The sequence below is a fragment of the Myotis nattereri genome, assembly GCF_964212035.1.
Source record: "Myotis nattereri genome assembly, chromosome: 4".
Lineage (NCBI taxonomy): Eukaryota > Metazoa > Chordata > Mammalia > Chiroptera > Vespertilionidae > Myotis > Myotis nattereri.
In genome coordinates, this window is record NC_138079.1 from 105,772,730 (window position 1) to 105,794,751 (window position 22,022).

A 22,022-nucleotide genomic window follows, 5' to 3' on the forward strand; every position below is an offset into this window, starting at 1 on the left:
AGGCGTGTCCCAGGACCAAGGATCCCGTCTGCCTGCAGCCCAATGGGATCGCTTGCCTGGAGGGAGAGCGAGATCTGGTTTGAACTGGAGGGCGGCGAGCCGTCGGCCTCGGTGTTGTGGCACAGGTCCTGACCTGTTTGCAGGAGTCCCGGGAGCCACGGGAGGGGTCGGCCAGGGGAGACGCAGTTGTGAATTTGAGGGTGATCTGGCGGGAGTCACAGGAAATGGAGCCGCCTGGGGCCGGCGGGGGCGAGTGGGCACCTGTTCCTTCCGGCCCCACCTGCCCCTTCCCCTTTCAGAGAGCAGGGATGGCCGGCCCTCAGGGAGCGCGCCTGGTGGCATTAGGTCGGCCGCATCTCGTGCGGGCCAGGGCCCTCTTCGCGGGCAGCGGGCAGCCCACTCCTGGGGAGGAAATACTCGGCCATGGCCACGGCCACAAAACTCCTGCGCCTGGCCTTCCCACCTCATGCTTCCTCCCATCAGGACCCTCGCGGGCACCTCCGGGGAAGCGGAAGCCGGAAGTACGCACCCAGAGCATGCGCGGCCCCCGCCCCAGGAGGGGCACTCGGCCTCCGGGGACCTAGGGGGCCGGAACTCGCTCCGGGCGTGGCCGCTCTAGGACGCCGAGAACTGGTTATGCGAACTCGGTGATCCCAGGGCCGAGGAAACGGAGCCCTCAGAAAAGATGGTGGTTCTCTGGCGTCTTTGTTTTTAGAGGAAGGCGTTTAGCAGCTCCAGTGTGGGTCTGATGTTGATGACCTGGTTTGTTAACCCCCTCGAGTTTCTTCTCTTGCTGTCCCGCGAGCGGCCTGGGAAGCGCCCTTGCCCACAGTTAAGATGGCCGCGGCCACTTCGGCTTCCCTTGGGGGCGCTGCGGGGTGGGCGGATGAAAGGGGAGACTGGGGTGAGCGTGCGCCCGCGGCGGCGAGGGGTCTAGCAGAGGGGGATACGGGGCCAGCATTCAGGGGCCACTGGCCAGATGTCCATTTCCTAATCCCCGCCAGAAGGCCCACTCCATGGCCTTAATAAAAACTATTTTTTAGCAAGCCAATTCGTTTCTCAATTTTTTTTTCATTTGCAAGGTATAGAATAATATTCTCTCTTCCCACCCTATTCCTCTTAGGTTTCCTAAATATCCCTCCAGAGATGGCCCGTTTGTCTCTGCATGCATGTTAGTGTCACTCTATTATCTACATCTGGTATTTCCAACACTTCCTGTGTCTTTAACTAGGACACTGAGCCGAGTGCCTTTCTGCCTTAGAGTCCAGTTATTTCGCAGAAGAGGAAACGAAGGCCATTTGTTCCCGGAAGTCAGGCAGCCCATGTGACTCGGGGCCTTCTGGCTCCGAAATGCCAGCCTTTTCCACCGCCTCCTCCTGCCTCCGCAGGCCTGTTCCGGAAAAGCAACATGAAATTTTGAATTTACTGACCCTGCTGACCTTGTGAAAGTGAACTGGGGTGTTTTGTTTGTTTTGTTTTATTATGTACAAAGAGAGAGCATTCTGTCGAAGGTAGATGTCTTGACCCATTCATGGAAGTTCTCTTAGTCCAACTTTATGAAGCCTATGTCCTTCGGGTACCGACTGAAACGGTGGCGGCACGTGGTGAGGCCGCACTTGCGGATCAGACTGTGGCCGTTTGAGCAGACGCGGCGAGGAGGAGAACCCTGGCGGAATTTCCTCGGATGGCTCCGGTAGAGTTGCTGGTGACCCATCTGGCTCACTCTGTAGCAACGAGGCAAAAGGCTGAACTGGGTTCTTTATTCAATTATGATTGCATAGAAAATTAGATGAGTTACTGGAGGAGGGCACATTGTTTTAATGTTTCATTTAAATGTGCCCCCTGATTTCCCAATTCCAAGCTCTCCTGACAGAGTAACGGCAGACTATGCGAGAGCTGCAGCTGCTTCTGTGACAAAGACTAGTAATCATCGCTTACCTTGAATGTCACTGTTTGCCGGCCTCTGCTCTAAGTGCTTTTGCCTGTTAACTCATTGGACCCTCACACGGCAGAGATGGGAACTTTCTGGATCAGGAGGCTGAGGCATGGGGGGATGACCTTGCCCCAGGCCTCCAACTCCAGAACCCATGCTGTAGTGCCTCAAATGACTGAAGGCACAATCTCAGCAACCAAAGAGAGGTGAGATTTTAGACCAGGTCACCTACCAGGATGCAGTTGTAATGTGGGGCAGTGCAAGAAGCAGGGACCTAGGAGGTCAGAAGAGCTGCTTCTGATCACACACGCACAATTCCATATTATCATATACACTGAGTGGCCAGATTATTATGACGACCCCATCAGTACTTCGTTGGGCCACCTTTTGCCTTCAATACTGCGGCGATTCTTCTTGGCATTGACTCCACGAGATGTTGAAAGGTGATGCAAGGAACCTGACCCCATGCCTGATGAATAGCACTGTCCAGTTCTGTGAGATTTGATGGTTGTGGAACCAGCTGCCTGATGGCTCTTTTAACTTCGTCCCACAAATGCCCCATTGGATTGAGATCTGGTGATTGTGGGGCCACCTAAGCAAGGTAAAGCCTCCCTCATGTTCTTGAGACCACTCCTGCACAATACAAGCACCGTGGCATGGCACATTGTCTTGTTGGAAGAAGCCATCTCCATTGGGATATGTAATCAACATGATAGGATGAACTTTTTAAAAAATTTTTATTAAATCTTTATCGTTCAGATTATTACAGTTGTTCCTCTTTTTTCCCCCCATAGCTTCCCTCCACTCAGTTCCCATCCCACCCTCTGCCCCTACCCGCCCCCCCCCCGCCCACTGTCCTCATCCATACGTGTACAATTTTTGTCCAGTCTCTCCCCGCACCCCCACACCCTTACCTCCCCCGGGAATAATCAGACCACTCCCTTTCTATGCCCCTGATTCTATTATGTTCACCAGTTTATTCTGTTCATTCAATTATTTATTCACTTGATTTTTAGATTCACTTGTTGATAGATGTGTATTTGTTGTTCATAATTTGGATCTTTACCTTTTTCTTCTCCTTCCTCTTCTTTTTTTTTTTTTCCCAAGTTTCCATATGTACTTTATTCACACAGTTGTCACCTCTTCAGTCCATGCGTCAGAGCAAAAGTCTGTGGCTAAGTCGCCCCACTCAGGCCCAAAATCACCCGACTGAGGACACACCACCCAAGGGTACCTGAGCTTCTGCAGGGCCGGGCTTTTTTAATGAATAAAAACTCAACTCTAAAAAAATATATATATATAAAAACTGGGGAGAAATTAAGTTTTATAATTGAAACTGAAAATTCCAAAATGGAAAATGTACAAACTGAGAATCTAGGGGTCCCCTCTCCCCAGCTCTGGCCTCCAGGAAGGGCAGTCCTGGGCGCCCTCAGCTCCTTCCTTCTCCCCCTGGGGAGGGGCAGGGTCCGGTTTTTGGTCAGAAGCCAAGAAGTGGAGAAGAAAAAGGAATGATAACTTGCTCTGCACAGAGGACAGGTTAGGATGGCTTGGAGATAAATAGCATTTGGGTTAAAACTACGTCATTAGCAAATGTAGTTCTTATATCTTTCCCTCTAGGCTGCAGGATAGATTCTGAATTTATAGTTACACCAAGAAAAAATACTCTCGTCCCTCCCCCACCCTGCCCCAAAAATGCCTGCCCACGCCTGTCCCCCTGAGGACTTTGGTTTGGGGGGTCCCTCCCCACCCAGAGATAGCCTGCCGGGCTCTGCCTGGGCCAGGCTTTGATGTTGGATAGCTCAGTGCCCTGGAGCCCCCAAACTCCTGTGCAGTTAGTATGCTGGAGGCCACAGGTGGCTAGGGAATGGGGGCTGGGGAAGGAGGAAACTGCAGGTCAGAAGACTGAGGGAGAGAGAGGCGACCTGGGAGGGCCCAAGCCAGGCCCAGGCTGAGCACAGGAGCCCCTGGGAGGCTGCTGGTGCCCTCAGTGCCCGGGTGGGGCAGTGTCACTTGGCTCCAGGAAACAGAAGGCACTTTCTTGGGGCTGACCCGAGACTGGCTTGTGGTGGGGGATGGGGCAGTAGCCCAGAACTGGCCATGAGGCAGGTGGAGTCAGAGGCACCCTTCTCAAAGTCCCTCTACCCTGGCTGAGTCCTGGGGGGGGGGGGGGAGTGATGTTCCAGGGCTGGGTCGGGCGTGGCTGGAGCCTGGCATGCTACCTCCATGGCTGGGGCATTCCCTCCCCCCTCCCCACGTGCTCCCCTGCCCTGGTGCACCGAACCTGGCTCTGTCCCCACCCTCGGTCCTTCCTCTTCTTAAAGGATACCTTTCAGCATTTCATATAATACTGGTTTGGTGGTGATGAACTCCTTTAGCTTTTTCTTATCTGTGAAGCTCTTTATCTGACCTTCAATTCTGAATGATAGCTTTGCTGGGTAAAGTAATCTTGGTTGTAGGTTCTTGGTATTCATCACTTTGAATATTTCTTGCCACTCCCTTCTGGACTGCATAGTTTCTATTGAGAAATCAGCTGACAGTCGTATGGGTACTCCCTTGTAGGTAACACTGTTTTTCTCTTGCTGCTTTTAAGATTCTCTCTTTGTCTTTTGCTCTTGGCATTTTAATTCTGATGTGTCTTGGTGTGGTCCTCTTTGGATTCCTTTTGTTTGGGGTTCTCTGCATTTCCTGGACTTGTAAGTCTATTTCTTTCACCAGGTAGGGGAAGTTTTCTGTCATTATTTCTTCAAATAGGTTTTCAATATCTTGCTCTCTCTCTTCTTCTGGCACCCCTATAATTCGGATGTTGGTACGCTTGAAGTTGTCCCAGAGGCTCCTTACACTATCTTCATACTTTTGGATTATTATTTTTTTTCCGGTTGGGTGTTTTTTGCTTCTTTGTATTTCAAATCTTTGACTTGATTCTTGCGATCCTCTAGTCTGCTGTTGGAACTCTGTATAATATTCTTTATTTCAGTCAGTGTATGCTTAACTTCTAGTTGGTCCTTTTTCATAACCTCAAGGGTCTCACCAGATTTCTTGTTGGTCTCACTAAATTTATCAGTGGTTTCTAGAAAATTCTTGAAAAACCTTAGAAGTGTGGTTTTGAATTCTATATCCAGTAGTTTGCTTTCCTCCATTTCTGTCATTTGTGACCTGTTTCTTTGTCTCCACACTTTTAATGCTTCCCTGTGTTGGTAGAGTGGCTTTGTGTGCTAGGTGTCCTATAGGGCCCAGTGGCTCAGCCTCCCCAATTACCTGAGGTGGACACTCTTGGTGCACCCCTTTGTGGGCTCTGTGCACAGTCTTGTTGTAGTTAAGCCTTGATTGTTGTAGGTATCACTGAGGGAATTTACCTCCAGGCCAACTGGCTATGAGAATCAGCTGTGTCTACAGTGGGAGAACTTCTGTGCTGGAGACACCCTTAGGAGCAAGACTTGCTTCAGTGGGGCTTTCGTGTTCACTGAGTCTGCCCCCTGAATGTGTCCCTTATGGATCTGAGGAGTTGTAATCTGGATGGTCCACTCTGACCACTGGGTACACTGGCTCTTGGATCTCTAAGGAGGTGCTAATTTAGCCTCTGCCTGAGGCTACCCAGCAGGAGCTATGGAGAGATCTGCAGATTCCTCTTCTTTGTTTGGGGTTTGGAGGTGCCCAGATGAGGCCCAGCTGTGAAGCAATGCAAGCTGCTGTGGGGCCTTGGGTCTTCTTTTGGAAGTTCTGGGTCTCTCTGACCCAGCTGCAGTTTGTTAGGTAATTTTCAGATTGCAAAGGGCCAGGCCATTCATATGCAAAAGCCTCTGCCGCAGCTCTCGTGGAGCAGCGTCTCAGGGAATCAACAGGGCGGAGCAAACAGCTATGGCTGATCCTCAGCCCTGCCCTAAGAGGCCTCGGGTCTCAGTGTCCCGCAGTAATCGCTGCAAGCACCTCTGAGAGAAAGCCGCCCGCGAGTTCCGACCGATGCCAGACAGTCCAGTTTCTCCCCATGTGAGTCTGGGTCCCCACAGACTCGCCCTGGAGTTCAGAGCAGTCGGGAGCTTGAGACTCCCTCCTGATTGAAAGACAACCGTGTCCTCAGCTGCCAGCCCTTTCCGCGTGCACCTCCGTACCTCTGCACTTTACTTCCGCACCTCCTCTGAGTCTCAGTGTGCTTTCCTCTTTCCTTCTAGTTGTAGAATTTTCACTCAGCCAGCCTTCCTGTGGTTCTGGGTGATGTCCGTTTTGTCTTTTAGTTGTATTTTTGAAGTGGTTGTGCGAGGCAGCAATTTCTGGTGTTTACCTACGCCGCCATCTTGGTTTCTCCAAGAGGATGAACTTGATCAGCAATGATACTTATGTTTGTTGTGCTATTCAGACGTTGTTCCACACAAATTAAAGGGCCCAAATCATGCCAGGAAAACATGCCCCAAACCATAACACTGCCCCCACCAGCTTGAAGGGTTGTACTCATGCATGTGGGGTGCATGCTTTCATGCTGTTTCCTCCAAATTCTCACTCTGCCATCTGCATGATGCAACTGGAAACATGATTCATTGGACCATATGACTTTTTTCCAATTCTCAACTGTCCAATCCTTGTGTTCCTGTGCGAATTGGAGACGTTTTATCTTGGTAACTGCAGACAGCAAAAGTGTTTGAACAGGCCTTTGGCTTCCATATCCCATACGATGCAGTGTACAGCTAATTTGCCTATAAACGTCAGGTGGTCATTATAATCTGGCCACTCAGTGTAAATGTAAAGAGAAAAATTTTAAATGATGGGCTATGATGTCATTAGTATTGAAAAGTAAATATGAGGCTTATGTTTTTGTCATTCAGGCCCTGGCCAGTGTTGCTAAGTAGTTAGAGCATTGGCCTGTGCACCAAAGGGTTTGGGTTCTATTTCCGGTCAAAGGTACTTACCTAGGTTGCAGTACAGATTCCTCAGCCCTGATTGGACACTGTGGAAGGCATCCAATTGATGTGTCTCTCTCACATCGATGTTTCTCTCTCTCTTCCCCTCTCTCTAAAATCAATAAAAACATATTTAAATTTTTTTCAGTGGTAAATTCTGTTGTGCATATTTTACTGCAAATAAAAACAACCCACTGACCTCCCAGTATATTTAGAATTAAATCCAAACTTTGCATGATGGCAAGCAAGAGCTGTGACCTGTACCCTTCTCCGGGTGTGGCTCAGTTGGTTGGGCGTCATCCTTTGCACTGAAGGGTTGCTGTTCAATTCCCTGATCACAGATGGGGGCCGTATAGGAGGAGGTGGACGATTGATGTGATTGCTTTCACACAGATGTTTCTCTCTCTCTATCCCTCCCTCTCTCTCTCAAAAATCCAATAAAGATCTTTTTTTTTTTTTTAGTTCCTTTGTAGTGCTTATTACTTGCAATACAGTACCTTGTCTTATTTATATACTGGCTTATCACTACGCTCCCCCCTTCCGCACCACTCAGAGGTAAGTTCTAAGAGGATTCCTGTTTCAGTTTTCCCTGCTATATCCTGACACACAGAGTAGTTCCTAGTACATGGTAAATGCTTACTAAGTTTCTGTTAAAGAGATAAATGAGAAAGAGCAGACAGCACTCATCTTGTGCTTCATGCTGACCTTGGTGGCAGTGTTGTGCTTGACACACTGTGCCTGGTTCTGCTCCCCCCTCCCTGGTGGCACCTCCTCTCCAGCTCCACCTTCTCTTTGACCCACCCCTCCCCAGTACTGGTCATCCCTGGCCTTCACACCCTCCCACTCCTGACTGCCCCTTACCCAGCACTCAGGCTCCCTTGCTCCTGCTATCTGTGCTTGAAACCTCTGGGACTTACTTGTTCACAGCTCATATTGGCAGTCACTGAGCCATGCAGCTACTATGGCAGAAACCTCTCATGAGTATCTTTCTTCCCAATTCCAAGGTCAGGAAGCAAGAAAACATCTCGCGCTTTAGCTTGGTCCCAGCTCCTGATCAGCTCTGGGAGCAGGTGTCCAACGGTCTCTAGTAACCGGTCTCCTCCTACAGGTCATACTTTACACTATTTACAAAGACATCTGTAAAAAAATTTTTTGATTTTTAGAGAGGGAGAGGGAGAGGGAGAAAGAGAAACATCAATGTGCAAGCAGAACATCAATCAGCTGCCTGCTGCACACCCCCTACCAGGGATCAAGCCCATAATATGGGCATGTGCCCCGACCAGGAATTGAACCAGCAACATCTTTGGTGCACGGGATGATGCCCAACCAACTGAGCCACACCCGACAGGGCCAAAGGCATCTTCTGAGAGTACCTATCAAACAACTCTGCTTCTAAGAACTTTCTCTGGCTGCTCAGGGTAATCCTTAAGCTCCTCTGCTGGGATCTGTTGGCTCTTCCAGCCTGGCATCCACCTCACTGCTGCATCTTCCGTTACTCATGATCTAGTTCTTTTCTTTTTAATTGGTTTTAGAGCCCTGGTTGGTTGCTCAGTGGTTAGAGCATTGGCCTATAGTCCCAAGGGTCTTGGGTTCAATTCCCAATCAAGGGCACGTACCTTGGTTACAGGCTTGATCCCTGGTCCCGATCAGTGTGTGAGCAGTGTGTCTCTCTCTCCCCTCCATTGTCTCTAAAAAAATCAATGGGGAAAAAAATATCCTCAGATGAACATTTTATAAAATTAGATTTTAGAAGGGGGGAGAGAGAGATATCTATTGGTTGCCTCCTGGATTCACCCTGACTGGGGATGGAACCTGCAACCTGGGTGTGTGCCCTGACTGGGAATCAAACCTTCCACCTTTGGTGTATGAGTACGACACGATGCTCCAACTGAGCCACACCAGCCGGAACCGTTACCGAGTTGTTTGTTTCAGTCAGACTACTGTTCCTTATACGTGTCTATCCCGGTTGAAACCTTTCTCATCCTTCAGGCTGATTTAAACCACTTCTTCCAGGAAACCTTCCTTGTTTCAGAAGACTTGCCCAGGTCTCTTCTTGCTCTTCACAAACTATTTTGTATTGATTAGAATAATAATAAAAACTGGTGTTTATTAAATACTAACATGCAAGGTAATCTACATTATCTTACTTGATCCTATAGCAATTTGAGGAGGTAGGTTTTATAGATCAAGAAACTAAGGCACAGGAGGTGACCTGGGGTAAGAGGTGACTTGCCTGAGGCTGCACAGCTAAAAAGCAAGTGCGTCAGGATCTGAGCCCAGACAGTCCGGCTCCAGAGACCAGGCTCTTCCCTTTATTCCACACTGTGTCCATTTCTAAGCCTTTTCATGAACAAGGCTCCCTTTGCCTGAAAATCTCCCCACACAGCAATCACCACCTAATGCTGTGGGAAGCACAACCCTCTCCTCCAAGATGCAGTTCCTGGTATCTCGCCAGCAGGACGGTTAGGTGGTGCCTCTGGCACATCCTTCATCACAGCCGCGATCAGGTCACTCTTTTCTGAGTCAGCCTGTCCCTGGAGCCCAGCACAAAGCCCAGAGGCCTCAGGTGGTGTTTGTGAGTGACCGCATGGAGCCAGCCTTCCTCAGCCTGGGGTTCCCTCATCACCTCGCTGCCTCTCCAGCAGAAGGCCACTGAATGTGGGCTGTACCTTTCTGAGTGAAGTCACTGGCTTTGGCAGGGCTTTCCATTTTCCTGCTGAGATTCTCCCAGACAGGCAGGGTTGGGCCCTGCATCCTGAGGAGCCACCCCTCTAAGGGGAGGCCACTCTCTGGCTGGGAAGTAAGGACCAAAATACCTTTTTAAAAAAATTCATTTATTGATTGAGAGAGAGAGAGAAAGATACATAGAGAGATGAGAGATACACAGAGAGAAACAGCGACCCATTGTTCCACCTATCCATGTATTACTGGCTGATTCTGGTATGTGGCCTGGGCGGGGATAGAACCCACAACCTTGGCATATTCAGACGATGCTCTAACCAACTGGGCTAGCTGGCCACGACCAAAAAACCTTTCCTGTAGTTGCTGTTGTTTGCTGTCCCACTGGCTTCCTGCCCAGATCTCAGCTCTCACCTCACTCTCACCTGGGCGGGACCTGTTTCTACTGACTGCTCAGAGAAAGTGGTAGAAATATCTGGGCTCTGTGTCAGTTTCCAGCTTCGCTGTCTTAAAGCAGTGGAATGTTGGGGGGGAAAATCACTTAATCTCTGAGCCTCAGTCCACTCATCTGCAAAACATGGCTATTGATATCCATGCCCTGCCTCCTTAGCCTTTCTGAAGTGTAAAATGTCGAGAATTCACTCTTTCAACACATTTATTGCACATTTACTATGTCATACATACCATATTGTTTAAATTTCAGTCTTCACAGTAACCCTTTCCCTTGAGGTAGACGTTAGTAACCCTCATTTCACAGATGAGGGAGCGAGGCTGGGGAGGGCCACCTGCCGGCCATGCTGTGCAGAGACGGGCTCTGTGCCGGGCTCCCTGCTGGAGTCAGCTGGCCAGGCTGACCACCTCCACCCGGCCCCTCCCCAGGCCCCAGTCCTCAGCGTTTACCTCTCATGCAGATAAGCAGCAAGGGGTGTTTTTTGAGACAGCAAAGATCTTGATTGCACCTGCTACTGAAACAACACTGAGAAAAGTCCGCGTCTCACTCATTTTTTAGACAAACTGGGGAGAGGGGCGTCAAGTTTAATCTAGGTGACTCTTTACAGGCACTTTCCTTTCTACGTGTTTGAAAACCTGAGGGATCCTGGAGGGAAGCCCAAGGGATGAACCTGGGTTCCCAAGTCCCTGATTTAGGAAGCTCCCTCAGGGCCCGGTCAGTCCTTATCGCCGCGGTCAGGCTCAGCCCCGCGCGGGAGCCACTCACCCGCACTCCTGAAAGATGTTCGGGTAGTGCCGGAACAGCACCGGCGGGTCCCGGTCATCCCGGACCGGGGCCTGGGGCACAGCGCGGATGCCTGGCCTCCGGCCTCGCCGGCCCCCCGAGCAGGAGCGGTGGATCCACTGGTGCGCGTTGACCGCGAACTTCCTCTTGAAGCACATGCCACACTCGGGGCAGGGGAAGGGCCGCTCGTCCGAGTGCATGCGCTGGTGGCTGACCAGCAGCGACGGGTAGGTGAAGCGGCGGCCGCAGTCTGCACACACGTGGCGCCGCTGGCGGGCCTGCGCGCCCCGGCTGGGCCCCGGCGCTGGCGGGGCTGGCGGCGGCGCCCCTGCGCCCGGGTCCCAGGCTTTCGTGGGCGCGGGCGGGGGCGGCTTGCCGAGGGCCCAGTCCGGGTGGTGCTGAACCAGCTCCCCGGGCCGATCCTTCCCGGGAGTCTTTCTGGGTCTCTTGGCTCCTGGCACTGCTTTGGGTTCCTCTTCCTTCCTGTTTGGGGCACCTCCTGCGAAACAAGAATCAAGACACATTTTAAGGCACATTTGCTTAGACTGTCTCAGGCCACAGGGTGCCTTTAGGGAAAGACGTGCCAGAGAAATACTGCACAGGGACCGACACACAGGCCTCCAAGGGCAGTGAACCAGTTCAGTCTCTCCAGCCTCGGGTCCTCACATGTCAGATGCGAACCATGGTGACTCCTTTCCGAGGCTGCTGGACCCATGAAACCAGTGGGAGCCTGTTAGGCACCTGGCCAATGCTCAAGGCGCAGTAGCTACTATCGTTTCCTCCGCTTTCTGTGGGTGAGAGCTGCACAGAGGGGACCTGTCTGCTGCGGTCACTGCAGGGGGAGGGGGTGGGAAGGGGGGAGCCAGGCTGCCTTGCTGGGCATGGCCTCCTGTACCACCTCGCTTTGCTTGAGGAACGTGAAAGGGGGTCTGAAGTCACGTCCATTCTTAGGGGATTTTAGTTGTTCCCGAAAAAGGGACAATGGGTGGTGTTTTCTACCACAAGGACCTGGAAACCCGAGTGTTGGACTTGGGCTCCTGATTTCCCTACTCGGGTCTCAACATGATGACGCTCAAGTTCTGAAAGCTGTGTGCCGGGTCCGCCTCCTTTCCTCCATTACCAACACCGCGGCTCCTTCCTTCCTCTCGGGAGGCGGGGAGTGGGGATCTGAAAATGACCATCTCGCTGGACAGGAAGCCCGGGTGCCGGGAGGCCCGGGGTCCCTCACCTCGCAGGGCTCCTCCCACGCGTTCCCCCAGCTCAGGATCCTGGGCGGCCGGGCTCCACGCCTCGCTCCCCTGCTCCATCCAAGAGATGAGGTCTGGTTTGGGGCCGGGGCATCCTGGGGGAGAACGGAGCACAGCGCCGGCCTGAGAGGCTGCCCTGGGAGCCGGCACCCCCCTCCGGGGCGAGGGCGCGTCCGCAGAACCTAAGGTCCACGTGGGGGAGTCCCCATGCTCCCCGCCTGCAGGAGGCGGGCGCGGGTGCAGCGCCCCCACGGGCGCGGGGCACAGGGTGGCTGGTGCTGTTGGCGGGACAGTGCGCGGTCAGGGCTCACACGCCTCCGAGCCCCTCTAGCATCTCCTCCGTGAGCCCCAGTGAAGGTGAAGGAGGGGGGCGCCGACCCGGGCCTCACCGAGCGCGCCCAGGTGGCCGTAGGTCTCCCGCATCACGTCCCGGTACAGGGCCCTCTGCGCGGGCCGCAGGCAGCCCCACTCCTCCGGGGAGAAGTACACGGCCACGTCCGCGAAGCTCACGGACCCCGGCTTCTTGCCACCAGGCCGGGTCCCCCCAGCCGTCAGCGCCGGGAGCGGGGCTGGGGGCGGCGCCATGGGGTCCGCCAGCCCCGAGCTGCGGCCGCCGGGCCCCCGCCTCCCCGCCCCCGGCTCCGCCTCGCCGTCCGCAGGCCCGCTCCCCAGGCCGCGGCCCCTCCAGCTGGGGCGTCCGGCCGCCGCCGAGGGAAGCGAAGTCGCAGGGACTGGCTGCTGGGGCCGCTGGGGACTCGGGGGTTCTGACCGGGACCCACCAACCCCTCGGTGTTTATTCACTTCCGGGCAGCGTGGCCATAGACTCCCGGGCCGAGGGGCCCGGAAGGGGCCTTCGGAAACAGGGCCACATCCCGGCTTCAGCTGTCGCGGCCGCTCTTGAGGGCGCCGTCCCCCGATCACATCAAACATGGCGCCCGCCTGCCTTCTCCCTCTCCTCGCCCACTTGCCCTCAACTAAAATGGCCACCTTTTGGGGGGAGACGGAACGGAGGGGAGGCGTGGGGGAGCCTTCTTGCCTTCGAGAAAGATGGACGGGCGAGGCGGGCAGCACCTCCCTTTGCGGCGGCCCAGCGGCCGCTGATTGGCCCGAGCGCAGGAGGCGGTGCCGCTGATTGGCCCGAGCGCAGGAGGCGGCTCCGCTGATTGGCCCAAACGCAGGAGGCGGTGCCGCGGGTTGGCCCGAATGCAGGAGGCGGCGTCGCTGATTGGCCCAAACGCAGGAGGCGGCGCCGCGGGTTGGCCCGAATGCAGGAGGCGGCGTCGCTGATTGGCCCAAACGCAGGAGGCGGCGCCGTGGGTTGGGTCGAGTGCAGGAGGCGGTGCCGCGGGCCGGGCTGGCGGACGTTGGGCAGGTGCTCGCTCCTGGAGTCCGGTTGCCTGGCTCTGGAACCTACCGGGACGGGGCGTTTGTGAAGTCCCGGGTGGTGAACCCGACGGTCTTCTCCCCGCCCCTCCCGGCGTCGGGACCCGGCCCCCAGCCCCGCGGGAAGCCGCTCACACCCGGGCCAGACGCGGGGACACAGCGGGCCTGGGGCCGCGGGGCCACCCCCTCCTTGCGCGCTCCGCTCGGCTCGCTCAGCCTCCGCCTGGAGCAGCGGGCGCAGGAATGTGTTTGCTGAGGTTCGAATTGGAATGGGGAAATTGTTTTATTTTCTTTTTTCCCCAAATTAATAAATGCATATGGGTTTAAAAAGTTTTTGTAATGAGAAGATCAGCCATAGCCGGTTTGGCTCAGTGGATAGAGCGTCAGCCTGGGGAGTGAAGGGTCCCAGGTTCGATTCCTGTCAAGGGCATGTACCTTGGCTGCAGGCACATCCCCAGTCGGGGGTGTGCAGGAGGCAGCTGATCGATGTTTCTAACTCTCTATCCCTCTCCCTTCCTCTCTGTAAAAAAATCAAGAAAATACATTTGTTTTAAAAAGAAAAAATCAGTTCCCTGTACCCTTTCCCCCTATTCTCCAGAAGGCAACTACTTTAAACTTTTTATTAATTTTAATTTTATTGTACATACAGTAAAATGCACAGATCTTCAGTGTAAAATTGGCCAAGTTTTGACAAATGTATACAACCATATTTAACCATCAGTCACCCCCAACAAGATATAGGACATTGATGTGACCCCTGAATGTTTCCTTGTTCCCAGTTTTTTATTGTGGTAAAATACAAGTCACATAAACCATTACACATCAGCCATTTAAAACTGTACAATTCAGTGGCATTTAGTACATTTATTGTGTAAACCAGTCATTACTTTCATCACCCCTAATGGAAACCACCTACCTACCCATTGAACAGCCACTCCCATTCTCCTCTTCCTGCAGCCCATGGCAGTCACTAATTTGCTTTCTGTCCCTATCGATCTGCTTTTCCTGGATATTTCATATAAATGGAGCCATGCACAGTGTGTGGCCTTTCCTTCTGGCTTCTGTCTTTAGCATGTGTCGGTACTTCATTCCTTTTTGTGGCATTGTATGGATATATCATATTGCCCATCTGTTGATGGAGGTGGACATTTGGGTTTCCAACTCTTATCTAGTACTGCGTTGAACATGCATGTATGTCCCATAGGTGCCCCAACAGGGGATTAAACCTGCAACCTTTAAAAAAATATATATTTTTTGTATTGGTTTCAGAGAGGAAGGGAAAGAGATAGCAATATCATGATGAGAGAGAATCATTGATTGGCTGCCTCCTGCATGCTCCCCTACTGGGGCTGGAGCCCACAACCTAGGCATGTGCCCTTGACCAGAACGAATCTGGGGCCCTTCAGCCTGCAGGCCATGGCTCTAGTCTATCCACTAAGTAAAACCGGCTAGGGCCCCTGCAAACTTTTTGGTGTACGGGAGGGCATTCCAACCAACTGAGTCACCTGGCCAGTGAACCATTTCTATGTCCACAATTCAGTGGCATTAATTGCATTCACAATGTTGTGCAACTGTCACTACTATCGATTTTCAAAATGTTTTCTTCACCAAAAAAGGAAACCCAGAACCCATTAAGCAGTCACTTTCCATTCCCCTGTCGCTAAGCCCCTGGTAATTTCTCATTTTTCTGACTATGAATTTGCATGTTCTGGTACCTCACACAATATTTGTCCTTTTGTGTCTGGCTTCTTTCACTTAACATAGTGTTTTCAAGGTTCAGCCATGTTGTGGCATGAATCAACACTTCATTCCTTTTTTATTTTTTTAAAATATATTTTCATTGATTTCAGAGAGGAAGGGAGAGGGAGAGAGAGATAGAAACATAAATGATAAGAGAGAATCATTGATAGTCTACCTCCTGCACGCCGCCTGCTGGGGATCGAGCCCGCAACCCGGGCATGTGCCCTTGATCAGAATCAAACCCGGGACCCTTTAGTCCGCAGGCTGACACTTCATCCACTGAGCCAAGCTGGCTAGGGCTTCATTCGTTTCTTTTAAAAAATTGTGGTAATGCATAACATAAAAATTACTATTTTAACAATTTTGAAGTGTACAGTTCAGTGGTATTAATTCGTTCATATTGTTGTGCAACCATCACCAGTATCCATCTCCAGAACTTTTTCATCTTCACAAACTGAATCAATAATCAATATATTTCCTTTCTTGTCAACTGTTGTGGTTTTTAAAAATTGAAATATATTTGGCATATAACATTGTGTAAATTTAAAGTGTCCATGTTGATTTGATATATGTATATATTGTATTATCATTATCACTTTGCTTTCCTTGAATTTTCTAATTTTTTTTTCTCCTTATAACATCTGCCTTTTCTGCTTCTTGAACTTGTTCCAAATGACCCAGGACAGCAGCAAACCTCAATCCCCATTTCCCCCTGGGGAACCGTTCTCCTTAGAGCCCTCCGTCCTTTCTTTCCAAAGTGGGGCCAGCCTCAGCTGCCATGCAGCGTCTTCCCGTCCTGCTCTCCTGGGTGTGGCCTCTGTTCCCTACACTCAACATCTTCCTATATTTTAGTTAAGATGGTTCATCCTAATGGATTGTGGCATTGGACCGTAAGTACTAGATGTCTTCATCCCCATGCGTGGAATATTCCTGTAATGAGGCAGGATGCCAGACAGCATTTGTTCAGCAGGGGGCTGGTCACTGGAGATAACAAGACCTATGAGGTCTCCGTTGGCGGCAGCCCACAGTCTGGTCTTGGGGACCAGTCCTTGCGTGGCTCTCTGGCACATGCTGAGTCGCCCCTTTGTGTGCAGGGATGGCCTTTGCTGATCAAGCTAGTGCCTTTTTGGTCTTTATATTTTCTGGTCATACCCTTGCTGTTGTGTTTGTTTGTTTGTTTGTTTGTTTTTTACCAGGAATACTTTCTGGCTAAAGTGTGACTTCTGCTGATACAGCGTCTACAATCATATGCTTATTTTGTAACTTTAACTTTGAGGTCTGGAGGTGCCTCACTGCACTCATTATGGTGAATAGTGTGGAAATGGAATAAGGGAAAATATGTCCTCAGGAAAGAGTCTACTTTTAAACAGGAGGATCAACTTTACCTAAAGAGATAGTATAAAGCATTTCACCTGGACCAAAAAATACTTTTGTTTACTCGGGTACTATGTTGTAAATTGATTCTCTTTGCACCAGGGATGGAAAAGACTTATGAAGATGGAGCTAAACAACAAACTGTTAACTAGTCAGATTGACACAAGCTTTCAAGACTAAAATTGTCCCATCGTAAGTGGCTGAAGTCATGTTGTTGTTCTTTATCCTGCCAATCAGAAAAATACAAAGATGCTCTTGTTTTCAAATTGTTTTATTGCCCACCAAATTGTAAATATTTGTTTAAGAATCTTGATCAGATAATTATGAGAAGTTATAAAATAGACAGGAGATAATTATGGTTCATAAATTTTACTTGTCAATAACAGGGTACATCTGAACTTAAAGGGAGAGCTCAAGTTTCTTGCATATAAAGCTGTCTTACTTTGAAGTATTTAGGGGTGAAGTGTAATTTCTGCAACTTACTATGAAATACATTAAGATGGAAAAATGAATGGATGGAGGGATAGATGGACTGACACATGATAAAATAAGTACAGCAACATTACAGAATCTAGGTTAACTGCAGAACCTAAGTGATGGACATGAGTATTTACCATAAAACTCTTTCAACTCTTTTGAACCTTTGACAAATTTTATAATAAAGTGTTGGGGACCAGCTCTGCTATTTGTTCTTCAAACTATAAAGACATGTAAGGTGCCTTCACGTATTTTGTCTCTGATGACCCTATGAAGGTGACATTAGCCCCATTTTACAAGTGAGACAACTAAGGTGCAGAAATGTTGAATAATATGCTTAAAGCCACCCAGCTGGTGGGGACTGAGCTGAACCTGGAATCCAGGTCTACTAATTAAGGAGAGGCTGTGTGGTGAAGTAAAAATAACACCCCATTCCCATTAATAATTATCTTTGGAACCCAAGGGTCCCGAGAAGCAGTCTTTTGCTCAAAGGTATTTGAGTCACCCAGTGCCACTCCTGGCATGCAGACATGCTTACTCTTACCCACCTCCTTGCTTATTCCTTCAACAGTGTCTTGTTCTGGAGTAGGGCGAGCATATCCAAATGGGTCAGAAAAACATCTGAATTGTTGACACGTTACAGAAAAAATTAGACTGAAGATACTATGCCTTGATTTCAACTCTTAATTATAAGTAATTATTATTATTGCTATTTTAAATATATTTTATTGATTTCAGAGAGGAAGAGAGAGGGGGAGAGAGACAGAAACATCAATGATGAGAGAGAATCATTGATAGGCTGCCTCCTGCACGCCCCCTACTGGGGATTGAGCCTGCAATCCTAGCATGCGCCCTTGACCAGAATCGAACCCAGGACCCTTCAGTCTGCAGGATGACGCTCTATCCATTGAGCTAAACCAGCTAGGGCTCAAGTAATTATTTTTTTAAAGTCCCTAACATTATATATTTCCAGGTGCTGTGGCCCAAGAATACATCGAGAAGATGTAAAATCCAGGAAACATGCAGATATGTAAGAAGAAGAAACACTGTAACCACAAATTCATAAATGTTTGGGGAAAAATTTATATTCATTCAGCTTAATACTTTGCACACTGTGTGCAGAGTGAGCGTGGGGCAGGAGAATTCCCCACCCGAAGCCTTTTGCTTCTCCGTGGCCACCTCTAGATCTGTAAGGCCAGAGTGCCAACAATGCTTGCACTGCACGTCTGCCTGCCAGACATGCACTGGCCTGACTGACAGGCAGAATCCTTGGATGAGCTTCCCCCAGGGGTCAGGCCCAAAGTGTGCCCTCTGCTCCAGGGCCTCTCTGCAGTGGGTACCCGCTCCTCTAACAGGTCTTCATGTCTAAAGGGCCCCATCTCTGAGGAATAGGGGGGATAGAGGCCAGAATGCTCTCAGGGAGAGAACAATCCAGAAAGAAAAGTCAGGTGGATGGTTCGCAGTGAGTAACCCCAACTGGGACCGGGAAGTGGGAGCAGGAGCCTCAGAACACGGGCTTAGCCCTCAGGCGGCCATTCGGATCGCAGCCTCCTCCTCCCAAAGGACTTCTCCGTGCCCCTCGCCTCTGCTCGTTTCCCAGCACAAAGCTTTGTTTTCTCTGAACACCCACGCCCTTTCCTTACCCGCAAACACACAAACCGTGCCCGAAGCATCTCATGGGAGCTCTCTCGCCTAACACTCTTGAAGTCGATCTGGAAAGTACCAGAAATTAACGGGGGATCCTGGCCTCCCAAACAGGATTGGCCCTGAAAGCCCCGCTACAGGCTGCTGCCACTTGGGCTCTGGTCAGAGGGACTGACCCACTGGTGGTCTTCCGGGGCCGGCTCGCGCTCGAAGCCTTCCCCACCCTGGGCCCAGGAAGGGCTGGCTGTTAGAGCGGATGTGCTGCTGATGGAGGAGCGTAGGGAAAGCAGAGGCTCCTCAGGGCAGGGGCAGGGCTTCGCGCCTGTGTGTGTGCACCTGTGGGAGGCCAGCAGAGAAGTGCATGTAGGCCAGCGGTTCTCAACCTGTGGGTCGCGACCCCTTTGGCGGTGGAATGACCCTTTCACAGGGGTCGCCTAAGACCCTCCTGCATATCAGATATTTGCATGACGATTCATAACAGTAGCAACATGACAGTGATGAAGTAGCAATGAAAATAATCTTATGGTTGGGTCACAGCATGAGGAACTATTTAAAGGGCCAGAAGGTTGAGAACCACTGCTGTAGGCAAAACGGAGGCTGCATTTAGGACAGCTGGAGGGCTTCTCGCCTGTGTGCTGGTGCTGGTGGGTGGCCAGCAGCGGGGGGTCAGTGAAGTGACTCTTGCAGTCTGGGCATCGGTAGGGCTTCTCCCCAGTGTGAGCCCGCCTGTGGGTGGCCAGGGAAGCCCTGTGGCGGCAGCAGCACCCGCAGTGGCAGGAGTAGGGCTTCTCACCTGGTGGGTGAGTTATGCTAGAGCAGGCACTTGTACTGGGGAAAAACAGGCTTGACACTGGTCACCGAGGAAGGGCCACTGTGGATGGCTGCGCTCACCAGCCATGATCCCGGCTTCTGGCTGAGCGACCCCCCCCCCCCCCCCCCCCCCCCCCGTGGGAGAGCACTGACCACCAGGGCGCAGCTCCTGCATCGAGTGTCTGCCACCTGGTGGTCGGTGTGCATCATAGCAACTGGTCCTTCCGCTGTTCCATCAATTTGCATATTAGCCTTTTATTATATAGGATTATGCCTGCAGGCAAAACAGCTTTCCTTTTTTAAATCTCTGATGAATGGCATTATCCATTACACTGTGATCCACATAATATCCAAAGGAACACTTGTCTTCGTTATATCACACAACAAAAATCAAATTACATGCGTTTCCCCTTATCTTCCTTGGAAGCTCAAACTCCATTCGGCATGAAACGGGGGTTGTCCAGGATGACTAAGGCACTGGAGGCCCACCTGGCAGGGAGACCGGAACCTTTCTGGAGATGGGGTGCAGGGAGGCTCGAAGGGCTTTAGAGGGAGCGGAGTGCGCTGAGGCTGAGTGGGGAGGAGGGTTCTCAAAGGCCTCATCCTGGGGTTGGAAGTGAAGCACCTGTGGCCCTTCCCGTCCCCTCGCCCCCTGGATCCTGGACCTCCACGCCTCCACCTCTATTTCCACCTAAGAGGTTTGGGGCCTGAAATCCTGCGAAGGGGAAGCATTGGATTCGGCTGAGACCCGCTTAGGCCCGGGCGGGGGGGGCGGGGGGGTAAGGCTGCTTCCTCAGCGCCCCACACTCGCAGGCCATCCATCCCCCTTCCCACAGATGACGTTCCGGGACGGCCCCGTGCGCGGGGGCAGACACCCCACTCCTCCGGGAGAAGTCCCCGGCCCCGTCCGCGGAGCTCTCAGCCCCTAGGCCGCCCTCCCTCCTCCGGCGGCGCCACGGAAAGGCCCTCATTCTCCGCCGAGAGGCTCCAGGCCTGCGGAAACCTAGAGCTTCCCTGGCTTCCTCGGAGAAGGCGCTCCAGGGCGCACAGTCCTGCTCCCAACCGCGCTGGCGCCGCTGGGCCCCAGCATCCTCCCTCTCCGCCCGCCCCCCGCACCAGGGGGCCACCGGGCGCTGGGAGCGCACAGTCCTGCATCCTTCCCTCTCCGCACCCGGGGCCAGCCGGGCGCTGGGAGCTACAGTCCTGCATCCTTCCCTCTCCGCACCCGGGGCCACTGGGCGCTGGGAGCTACAGCCCTGCATCCTTCCCTCTCCGCACCCGGGGCCACCGGGCGCTGGGAGCTACAGTCCTGCATCCTTCCCTCTCCGCACCCGGGGCCACCGGGCGCTGGGAGCTACAGTCCTGCATCCTTCCCTCTCCGCACCCGGGGCCAGCCGGGCGCTGGGAGCTACAGCCCTGCATCCTTCCCTCTCCGCACCCGGGGCCAGCCGGGCGCTGGGAGCTACAGTCCTGCATCCTTCCCTCTCCGCACCCGGGGCCAGCCGGGCGCTGGGAGCTACAGCCCTGCATCCTTCCCTCTCCGCACCCGGGGCCAGCCGGGCGCTGGGAGCTACAGCCCTGCATCCTTCCCTCTCCGCACCCAGGGGCCACTGGGCGCTGGGAGCGCACAGCCCTGCATCCTTCCCTCTCCGCACCCGGGGCCACCGGGCGCTGGGAGCTACAGTCCTGCATCCTTCCCTCTCCGCACCCGGGGCCAGCCGGGCGCTGGGAGCTACAGTCCTGCATCCTTCCCTCTCCGCACCCAGGGGCCACTGGGCGCTGGGAGCGCACAGCCCTGCATCCTTCCCTCTCCGCACCCGGGGGCCACCGGGCGCTGGGAGCGCACAGCGGAAACCCGGAGACGGTGCGCGCCGCTCGGCCTCTGAAAGCTGAGGGTGAAGGGCCCCGGGGCTGAGGTCGGGTTTGACCGGTTGAAGCTACTCCCCTCTGCTGGTTTGGTGCAGCCTCTGACGGGCAGGTCTGGATGTCCGGGACCAGGAGGTGAATAAAAGCCGAAGGACGAGCCCAACCCGCCTGGCTCTGGTTGAGCGTCTGCCTGTGAACCAGAAGGTCTCGTTCAATTCCTGGTCAAGGGCACATGTCGGGGTTGCGGGCTCGATCCCCAGTGGGGGGTGTGCAGGAGGCAGCCAATCAATGATTCTCTCTCATCATTGATGTTTCTATCTCTCCCTCTCTCTTCCTCCCTGAAATAATTTCTCTGAAATCAATTAAATATATATATAAAGAAGGTATGTACTTATTAAAAAACAAAACAAAACCGAAGGACAAAAGAAAACTCAGGCGAATAGGGGTGGGAGGTGGGTTGGGGATCAGGTCCCAGCACCGCTCAGGGGCTCCTGCAGGCCTAGGCCTGGCCAGCTGCGCTGCAGGAGCAGGTGCCCGTTGGGTATTTGATTGGGCCCATGCCCAGCGGTCACAGAAGCCTTCCCTTTTTCAGACGCAGATGAATCTTGTAGGCCAGGTGACTGATCACCAGGTCAGAGTCGGATTCAAAACTGAGCCAAGTAAATTTGAAGATCTAATTGGCTTTATTAAGTGATTCATATATGGGGCTTCACCCCATCTGGTAACTAGAAGGGCACTCCAAGGGT

General features: G+C 52.4%; 2 protein-coding genes across 3 annotated transcripts; both read right to left on the minus strand.

Moving 5' to 3' along the window:
• Positions 1 to 1,459: 1,459 nt before the first annotated feature.
• LOC308517688 (small ribosomal subunit protein uS14-like) lies at positions 1,460 to 1,714 on the minus strand (the record flags this gene model as incomplete). The annotated part of the gene is made up of 1 exon (XM_081088951.1): positions 1,460 to 1,714. One exon carries the CDS (start codon positions 1,712 to 1,714, stop codon positions 1,544 to 1,546), a length of 171 nt encoding a protein of 56 aa, XP_080945077.1. The 3' UTR covers positions 1,460 to 1,543.
• Positions 1,715 to 6,970: 5,256 nt separating this feature from the next.
• On the minus strand, positions 6,971 to 12,696 carry LOC308517689 (zinc finger protein 688-like). 2 transcript variants are annotated; one of them, XM_081088952.1, is made up of 5 exons: positions 12,372 to 12,696; positions 11,964 to 12,077; positions 10,718 to 11,234; positions 8,439 to 8,510; positions 6,971 to 7,959 (listed from the first exon to the last, which is right to left on the minus strand). In XM_081088952.1, the coding sequence occupies exons 1-4, from the start codon at positions 12,565 to 12,567 to the stop codon at positions 8,444 to 8,446; spliced, it is 894 nt and encodes a 297-aa protein (XP_080945078.1). In that variant the 5' UTR covers positions 12,568 to 12,696; the 3' UTR covers positions 6,971 to 7,959; positions 8,439 to 8,443. The 2 variants fall into 2 exon arrangements, with proteins under 2 accessions (XP_080945078.1, XP_080945079.1); XM_081088953.1 differs by lacking the exons at positions 6,971 to 7,959; positions 8,439 to 8,510 and having other exon boundaries at positions 9,644 to 11,234.
• Positions 12,697 to 22,022: the final 9,326 nt, after the last annotated feature.